Genomic DNA, 9,299 nt, shown 5'->3' on the forward strand with positions numbered 1-9,299 from the left:
TATTTTATATAAAAAATATTATATTTTGATTTTATTACTTGTTATCTTAATCAAGATAAAAAAGAGGTAAACATTAGATATAGCATAAACTATATAAAAATACTTAAGTGATCAAGAGAGAGTTCATCACTCTAAGTAAATTAAAAAATATATATTTTATTTATTCTTAAATAGTATTTATAGAGAAATCCTTGATCAAGAAGGAATAAAATTTAAAAAAAGTTCTAAATCTTATTTAATATTATGTAAAGAAAAAAATGATTTAATATAATAAATATATTTTATGTTTTAATATTAAATCAAAACGCTATTAATAAAAATATATTAATTATATTGAAAAATTAATCACTCAAATTAAATTAAGTCAATAAAAACTTTTCTAATATATATCTATATCACCATCGACCAACTATACAAGGAATAAAGTAGTTAAGCCTGGAATATAATTCATTCATGAGGACAACACTCTCCCTCCATATGCATTAGACTGATGGAAAGAACACAAAAAAGACCTGAACTTAAGTGATCATAGCGATGAATGTGGTTTCCAAATACTTCTTCAAGTAGTTCCATTTACCATGTTTTCTTCTAATAAAAACTGTTTAATCACTCTTCAGCTTTGACTCCCTTTTCAACTCCCTCAAATTCCTAGTTAGTAGTTACATAATTCCTCACCATTCAAACAACTTCCAAAAGGCTTTGATTTGAGGTAGAGCAAAGGACTGTGAGTTCTACATCCATGCCTATGATGGTGTAGAAAAAGGGCAGTTCAGCTTTCATTCAGTAACATACGAATAAGCAATTTTTGGATAAGCCCATAATTAATATAGAATATAATAAATAAATTAAAACTAAATGTGCATATACATACAGAGATACAGAGGAGCATCCAAAACTCTGTCAGCAACAAAAGGAATGCAACAATCACAGAAAAATTTCTCCAGTTTTTGCAGTGCAAACTTTTCAAAATAGGAGATTGCAAGTGTTACCTAACCAGTTTCCTCAGAGATGAGGGGATTGAATTGATCTACTTTCTCGTCTCTCAATAATTAAATGAGTACATTTATAAGCTTCGAATTGTCTTCAGTGCACGCAAGTTGCAATCTAAATAGAGAAATCAGAAACTCCTGAGTTCTCCTCATCATTCTAGGTAGGTATTTCAATCTGACTTAGTACCGTTTCCGTGGCTTGCTTGCTTTGATAAAGGATGACTGTCAATGAAGAAAGACTTTAAGTGCTTATACAGCTCCTTAGGCCTCTCTGCATTGAGTGCATGACCGACATTCTTTATTATCACTAATTCTGCATTATCTCCGATATGCCTGCACAGGTCAATGAAGAAAAATCATTAACTTATTATTGCATCAACTAGCACAGTTACTAACCACAAAAGTCCCAGTTGATTGCTGAATAGATGACCGTATCAGGAAGGGGAGTAGGTAGAGCAGGTTCCAAGATTGTTCAAAAGTGGATGCTTTTATGTTCTTTCCTATTAGATAGATATGAAAGCTTGAAAAGTACACTGAGCTGAACAGGTACTCAAGAATTGATTACCTTTCTAATCTGTGTGCCAATTCCAGGGGGAAAACCTGGTCATGTTCTCCCCAGATTATTAGTGTAGGCTGCATAGAGGAAAAATACTCCTTTTAGAAGGTGCTCAAGAAGATCAACAGCAGCTAAATTTGAACCAGAAAATATTCACACATATATGTATTGGAATTGAAAGAGGTGTTAATATTACAGTACCTGAGTTATCTTAGGAAGATCTGACATCTTTCTATCTTTGTGTAATGCCTGGATTAATTCTTCCTTCTCTTGACGGAAATCAGTGCACATTACCTGTTCACAAAACAAAAATGATGACAAAACTTCCAAACACGACTCATTCTACTTCAGAACAACTTACATGCAACATAAACGAATAGTGTGCAAATTTGAGACGAAAAAAAAGATGAAAATGAAATAGCACTAGATGTGACAGAATTCCACTTTCTGCAGCAACGAGATGTTTTTTGAGTCACATGCACTCGGTCAATGAACTACAGTCAACACACATCAAGGGCCTCTTTGAAGGCCTTTGACATGATGCCGAAGATGAGAATGGCGAGGCCAGGTGAAAAATCGAAAAACAAAAATGTAGCAACCTCTAGAAAAGACTAGCTACATTAATGAGAAATGTGCCAAGACATATGCAATTCATATTAACTTCTCAATCTTCAGGCCAAGTAGCATGGAATTTCAAAGCCCTCGCTATTCTTTCTAATTAACTTGAAATTCTCTTGCAGGAATGTCTTAGTACTACTCTTCAAGACCATTACCTCTTCAGGTGTAAACTAATTAAGTGCACATTTTAGCTTTTCTCACATTAAAGAAAAAAGATGCAAACTTTTTTTCTTCTTTTTTCTTAGTTTTAAAGCAAGAGATGTCATCTATCCAACTTTGAAGTGTGCACCGAAGTCATGAAAGCTTGAAACTAACCTCGATAAAATCTTGAAGAAAACAAGAGGGCATACTTGATGGTGGTTTATAAAAAGACAACCTCACCAACTGTCTAGCTTTTTCAGGTGTTTGTGGAATCAAGACCTCAGCAGCTTCCTCAATACTTGTCACCACCTTAAACACTCCTCCACCACCCACATCCTTCTCTTCAAAACATACCCCGGCACATCCTAGAGCCACGCGCCCCACGCGCTCTTTAAACTGTGCCGCCATGCTATACGCCACGAACCCGCCATAGCTCAGCCCAAACACGTCCATCTTGGTTACTTTTTGGGCTTCCATTAGGCTCATAACGCATTGCGCTTGGAACGACTCGGACCTTTCTGCTCTTGTTGTGTAGGATTCTCCGAAGAATAGGAGGTCCGGTACATAAACGTTGAATCTGGGCATGAACTGCGGGATTAGACCGTTGAATTGCCACATTGCGTTGGCACCGAAGCCGTGGATTAATAGTAACGTAGGTTTTGATGGTTTGTGTCTCTTTGGGATCCAACAGTGCATGATCGTGCCGTCGCCGAGGTCGGTTGTGGATGATTTTAGGCCTGCTCGAGTGAAGGAGTAACGGTAGCATGAGTCCTGTGTTGCAGCAAAACTAAAGCACTTTGCCATCGGGGTAAGTTTCTTTAGGGGAGGAGATTAGCGAGGGATAGGGGGTTCTTGTGCGGTTTTAGTTTCAGAAATATTTTGTGATCAGCTTGGTGAAAAATAAAAGATTGTGAAAGAATTATACGGATTCTATTATGATGAGAATATATGAAAAAACGTGACCGAAAGAGAAAGATGATCGATGGTGGTGGTGGTGGTGGTGGTGGTGGTGGGGATGGGGGGATAAAACATTTTAAGTTACTCCAGAGGTGGTTCTCTAATTTCTTGTTTTGTAGATTTTTCTTCTTCTTTTTTTCTCTTGTAGAGGTGTTTTTATTTTTAGGCTTCTTAATAAGATAAGTAAAACTCTCTTCTTTTTAGTTTTTACAATTACAGAACCTGGTTTTGCGGATCTGGTCCTTGTCTGGAACCATTTTTTAAAAACAAATCAACACAAAGTTAACTAAATTTAACCCAATTAATTGAACCGGTCAATTTACAATATAGTTAAAATTTAGTTTAATTTTTTATAAAAAATAAATGAATTAACTGGGATTAATTTGTTCAACCTGAATCTTAAACCCGAACATGATTCTTTTTGGATTTTATAACTTTGTATTTTTTAGTAATATTATCTTGAATGTTAAAGGATTTTTTTATTTCATGCTTGTTAAAAAAATATCATTTTTCAGTTTTTTCATCTAAATTGTACCTTTTTGTGTTATATTAATTAATTTGGGTTAATATGTTTTTTTTCTTCTATTCAAGTTGAAAGCAATTTTTCTTGTCAACTTGTAAAAAAAAGGTATTTATTGCTTTTTTACCTGAATTAGGAAAGTCTTTCGATTTGATTTTTTTTTTTTTTTTTTTGAGTTGAATGAAGATATATAGAATGAATTTTGGTTTCAATCATAAAGGGATTGTCTTATTCTTTTTTCTCTCATTTGTTAATTTCAATTTAGCATATGTAATAATATAATAGTTTTAGGTCCAAGAGTTGATTGGTCGTGCAAAATTAAAATAACAATTTAAAAAAATTATAATTTTTTTTATATCATTATATTTTTTTAAAATTTTTATATGAACTTCTAGAGGTTATTTTCAAAAAAAAATATCTTTAGATTTTAAAATTTTTATCACGGGACCTTAATTTTGAAAATCTTGATAATTTTATGATTTTTTTTATGAAATAATAGAACAATTAATCTTAAATTTAAATAAATATTACAATTAAAAACCGTGATATCAATGAAAAAAATTTCACGATTCTCAATGCATTCACGAATATACTATCTTGCCAAAACTTTTGACTTAAATGTTATTTCACTATTTATTTATTTGCATTTTACATGCGAATTGCACAATTTATCCATTTATTTTATGAACCAATGAATGTGACCGGTGGAATTGTTCATGTTTTTGGCTTTTCTTGTTGTTTTTTCCAATGCTGACAGGGATTCATTGGATGATATTAACTTGTTGACGAGGAGAGGGCAATAAAGACCAGACGTGGAGGGAGCTTTACAAGATGACATTTGATCTAACTCTATACATGTCCTAATATCATTGCCAAACCAAGGAAAATTAGGGACGAATGTTTGAAACACCTTGCTCCATAGTTGAATATTCGAAACATTTGACTTGAAAGCTAGATCTCGTGTTTCAAGCATTCAATCTATTATTCTCCCTCTTGATTCTTTTGGGGGAAAAAAACAGTCTGCGATGAAACTAGTCACATGTTCATCAGAAAAAATTAATTTTCCTATTATTAAGCGTATCAGCAGCAATGTAAGGAATAATTTATAATCAAGCACTGTATTCTCTGGAATCAATATCGATGGATAAGATGTTATGTTATAGAACACACGATCGATGACTAACCTCAATGAAGTCCCAGAGAAAACAAGAAGGCATGCTAGGTGGTGGTTTATAAAATGACAACCTCACCATCTCCCTGGCTTTCTCTGGTGTTTGCGGCAGCAAAATACTGACAGCCTCCTCCGCCGTTGTCACCTTAAACACCTCCATGCTCCCCGCGTCCTTCTCTTCAAAACAAACCCCGGCACATCCTAGAGCCACGCGCCCCACGCGCTCTTTAAACTGTGCCGCCATGCTATACGCCACGAACCCGCCGTAGCTCAGCCCAAACACGTCCATCTTGGCTACGTTTTGGGCCTCCATGAGGCTCATAACGCATTGTGCTTGGAACGACTCGGACCTTTCTGCCCGTGTTGTGTAGGATTCTCCGAAGAATAGGAGGTCCGGCACATAAACGTTGAATGTGGACATGAAATGAGGGATTAGACCGTTGAATTGCCACATGGCGTTGGCACCAAAACCGTGGATTAATAGTAGCGTAGGTATTGATGGGTTGTGCATCTTTGGAATCCAGCAGTGCATGATCGTGCCGTCGCCGAGATTGGTTGTGGATGATTTCAGGCCGGCTCGTTTAAAGCAGTACCTATAGTATGAGTCTTGTGCTGCAACGAAACTGAAACACCTTGTCATCGTGGGTTGCAGTTTGTGCCTGTTTTTGGATTTTGGCTTCACATATACTTAGATAATTCAGGGGAAAAAACGTTTTGTCATGATTGGTTAGTGAAAAGAGTGAGAGTGAGAGACAGAGTGATAAAGGAATTTTATTTTTATTTTTATTTTTATTTTTCGGTGCTTAAAGAAGCAACGAGATTGCTTTTAGTGGATGAAATTTGGGGTGATGCAGTTGGACCTCTAATTTGTTCTCACAGAGGTTTCTTCTTCTTCTTCTTAGGTTCTTAGAACACAAATGAAACAAGTATTTTCTCTCCAATGTGGCATGAACTTCATTGTGCCAATATTTCATTTTACATACAACCTGAATTATAATATCAAGATAAATAGATAAAAAAACAAGTAAAAAAATCACTTCAAATAGACTTAAAATTAAATATTGAAATTAAGAAAAAAAAACTAAATTTATACGATCAATAAATAATTTAATAGAAAAAAATCATAAAATATTACAAAACATAGTTTCTAAAACAACTAATACTGAATAATAAAATTGAAAAACAAACTAAATAATAAAAAAAGTTGTTAAATAATAAAATTGAAATTAAAAAAAAAACTGAACAAAATAAATCAAAATGTTCTTCAAGTTAATAGTTTAGCCACACATTTTAATGTTACGTTAATAATATATTTAAATCATTGTCCGTATTATGCTGCAGGTCGAATCAAATTTATTTTGAACATAAAAAATATATTTAAATGTTATTAATATATTTTTTAATAAAATAAATAAATTATGTAGGAATTGACTTGATGTGATCCAATTGACTAAACAAATTTAAAGAGAATTTGGGTTAGAAAATCAGAATAACTTCCTGAAAAGCAAATAATAAAAATTATAAACTTTAAGTCTCGATCAAATTAATATTGAAATATAAAATTAAAAAAAAATATTTAATTAAAAAAATAAAAAAAAAAGAATCAATCTAGTTAACATTCAAAATTCATGAGATAGGTACTTCAAAAAAAAAATTATAAAATTTATTATTTAATAAATTTAATATTAAAAAATGATATTAGAAAAAAATTAAAAAATTCCCCCAAAAAAAGTTGATGATTACGGTGAAAAATAGCTAGGCATATTGGTATTTAGTCGTAAAGTAAAATGTTTTGGTATATTAATAATAAAGTAGATGTTAATGATGAAGAAAAGCACGTAAAAAAGAGAGGGACGGTGAAAATGACAAGTAAAGGACTGTTTGGCAGTGCGCATAGAAAAGGGAAAATGTCATTGTCAGGAGTAGATGCCATTTTGAGTAGTGTGTTTGCATTTGATTTGTTAATTTCGAGTTTTGTCAAAGAGTGGTCGCTGGTCAACAAGCTTTTTATTAATTTAATTTATCTTCTCATGTGAAGGGCCAAACCTGGATACCTACGAGCATGCCGTCAATGCCAGTCGCCGTCACAAGTCTCGGTCTTAACGTTTTACTATTTATTTAATTAATTGTTTGATTAATCAACGAAACTGTGCGTTTCTCATGTGATTTCTCGAAGACGGCCATGAATGATTCAGTGGACTCGCACGTGTTTTCAACAGATGAGGTGTTCACAGCCCACCAATGAAATGGTCCTTCCTCCGCTGATATATTAACATTATATCCTACCCTCCATTATTGAATCCAAACATAGCAACTTAAAGAGAAAATCAAAGGCAATGCTTCGAAAATCTTTTTTTTTTTTGTTAATAATAAATAAGAATTCACCTCGAAAGAGATAGGTTGGACAGTATGAAAATGATTTATTGTTGCGTTCGGTATGGTATTAAGAATTTAAAAGTGAAAAACACGGTTGTTTTTAAAAATATTTTTTATTTGAAAATATATTAAAATAATATTATTTTTATTTTAAAAATATTATTTTTGATATTAGCGTATCAAAATATTAATTTGAAGAAAATTTTTTTAAAAAATAAATATTTTTAAAATATATTTTTTAAAAAAAAAAAGCAAGCAAAAAATGTTAAGAAAAGTAAGATTTAAAGGTAAAGTATCAGGGATGTAAAAAATTGTAAAAAGCGTCACAGGGTATAAATTAAATCAATATTTAAATTAAATAATATTATTAAAAAATTAAATAATATTATACTTACAATCCAAAATAAAAAGCGTAAAAAAAACCCCTACAAATGGTGTCAAACACGCGTGAAAGAGATGAAAAGTTGCCCTTTTAATCCCTCCCTGTCCCCGTACGAAACATAGCCTAAGATTTTGGGTTTGGTTTCGTCACTTATTCTGCATGTGATTTTTAAATTAAAAATATATTAGTTAGACTATAATTTTTTTAAAAAAAAATAGTGAAAGTGCTGTTAACAGCAATAAAAAAATAGTTTTTTTATATTTATTTGGAGAATCAAAACAATGAAAGATTCTAAAAGTTATATTTTTTTAATATACGAGTTTAACTATGAATTATCTATTTAAGAATATGTATGGAAACAAGGTATAAATTATGTTCTTAAAAAATTTAAATTTTTTTTTATTTTTACTAAAATTTAATATGGTTTGTACGTTTTGAATCATTTTGATGTGCTGATGTCAAAAATAATTTTTAAAAAATAAAAAAAATCAATGGCATGCATTTCAGCATAAAATAATTATTTGAAACGCAACCGCTAAAACACTACCAATCACCCTTTAAGACGCAATAAAAAAAGAAAAGAATTTAATAATATAGGGATCATTCTGGTTGGGCAACGATCACTGGGCTGGACCTGATATTAATAATGTCTGAGCTGGAGCTCAACTCTACCTCTCTGAGCCTGTTGGCCGGCCCATCTCCAAATCCCTGCCTCCCAGCTTGTTATTCAATTTTGACGTTTTATATATCTTCTCTCTTCTTTTCTTCTTCTCCGGTGAGATTCTACCAACCCCATGAGTTATGCATGATTCATGCTCTCATTAAAGAGAGTTCTTTAATGCTATGGGGGAAAAAAGAAAGAAAAAACACCATGAAGATCTGCCACTCATTAGTAAAGTGTATGGAAGGACCCATCAAGTGAGTAATTGGAGGTGGAAACACACTCTCACCTGTCTCTTTGACTTGGACTCGAGCTCAATGATTTTAACGAAAAGGTGGCTTGAAAGGCATTAAGTCTTTCTAAAAGATCCGAAAGTTACTATAGTTCTTCTGTAATTTGTACGTAACAAAGAGAAAAAGGCTATGGCCGCTGTGTCTATATATCTTGAGTGAGAGAGTTTTGGCTGGATGGCTTTCTTTTCTCCGATATTGCCTGACAGGTCTTAATTTTAATAAAATTCCAGTTTTCCAGTACCAGTCACATTCATACCGTGGAGCACGACGGTGCAGTCATCAGAAATGGGGACACATGTCTCTGATCAAAGATACATGATCTTTAATTGCCTTGACTGCATAACTCGGTTTTGTATTGACCTAGAAGGATGACTCGAGAGTAACCCAGTGAGTCAGTGACCATTCAAGCAAATAAGCTCGAGCCAGGTCTACCATACGAGGCCTCCGAGCGAGCGGTAAAGATAGCTCGGAAGATTTCTATCACGTGAAGGTCTATCCTTGATTTGCTATCGTGAGAGAGACTTTCAGGAGTATTATTATGGTTATTTTAAAAATTGTTTTTTATTTAAAAATATATTAAAATAATATTTTTTTATTTTTAAAAATTATTTTTATATTAAAATAATATAAAAATA

The 9,299-nt window shown here is 32.7% G+C and overlaps 1 protein-coding gene across 2 annotated transcripts; it reads right to left on the bottom strand.

Annotated features, from left to right (window-relative positions):
- Positions 1-821: 821 nt before the first annotated feature.
- On the bottom strand, positions 822-5,877 carry LOC7479188 (uncharacterized). 2 transcript variants are annotated; one of them, XM_006382835.3, is made up of 4 exons: positions 4,966-5,877; positions 1,747-1,839; positions 1,555-1,622; positions 822-1,322 (listed from the first exon to the last, which is right to left on the bottom strand). In XM_006382835.3, the coding sequence occupies exons 1-4, from the start codon at positions 5,590-5,592 to the stop codon at positions 1,160-1,162; spliced, it is 951 nt and encodes a 316-aa protein (XP_006382897.2). In that variant the 5' UTR covers positions 5,593-5,877; the 3' UTR covers positions 822-1,159. The 2 variants fall into 2 exon arrangements, with proteins under 2 accessions (XP_006382897.2, XP_002307077.1); XM_002307041.4 differs by lacking the exon at positions 4,966-5,877 and adding an exon at positions 2,479-3,565.
- Between the last annotated feature and the right edge of the window lie 3,422 nt (positions 5,878-9,299).

This window comes from Populus trichocarpa, chromosome 5 (genome assembly GCF_000002775.5).
Source record: "Populus trichocarpa isolate Nisqually-1 chromosome 5, P.trichocarpa_v4.1, whole genome shotgun sequence".
Taxonomy (NCBI): Eukaryota; Viridiplantae; Streptophyta; class Magnoliopsida; order Malpighiales; family Salicaceae; genus Populus; species Populus trichocarpa.

Excerpts from the sequence above, each read along its gene's own strand:
- LOC7479188 (XM_002307041.4), bottom strand. The coding sequence starts at position 3,108 with ATGGCAAAGTGCTTTAGTTTTGCTGCAACACAGGACTCATGCTACCGT. Across the intron at positions 1,840-2,478 it reads TTCTTCAAGATTTTATCGAG|GTAATGTGCACTGATTTCCG; the intron begins GTTAGTTTCAAG and ends TTTTGTGAACAG. Across the intron at positions 1,623-1,746 it reads ATCTTCCTAAGATAACTCAG|CCTACACTAATAATCTGGGG; the intron begins GTACTGTAATAT and ends TCCTCTATGCAG.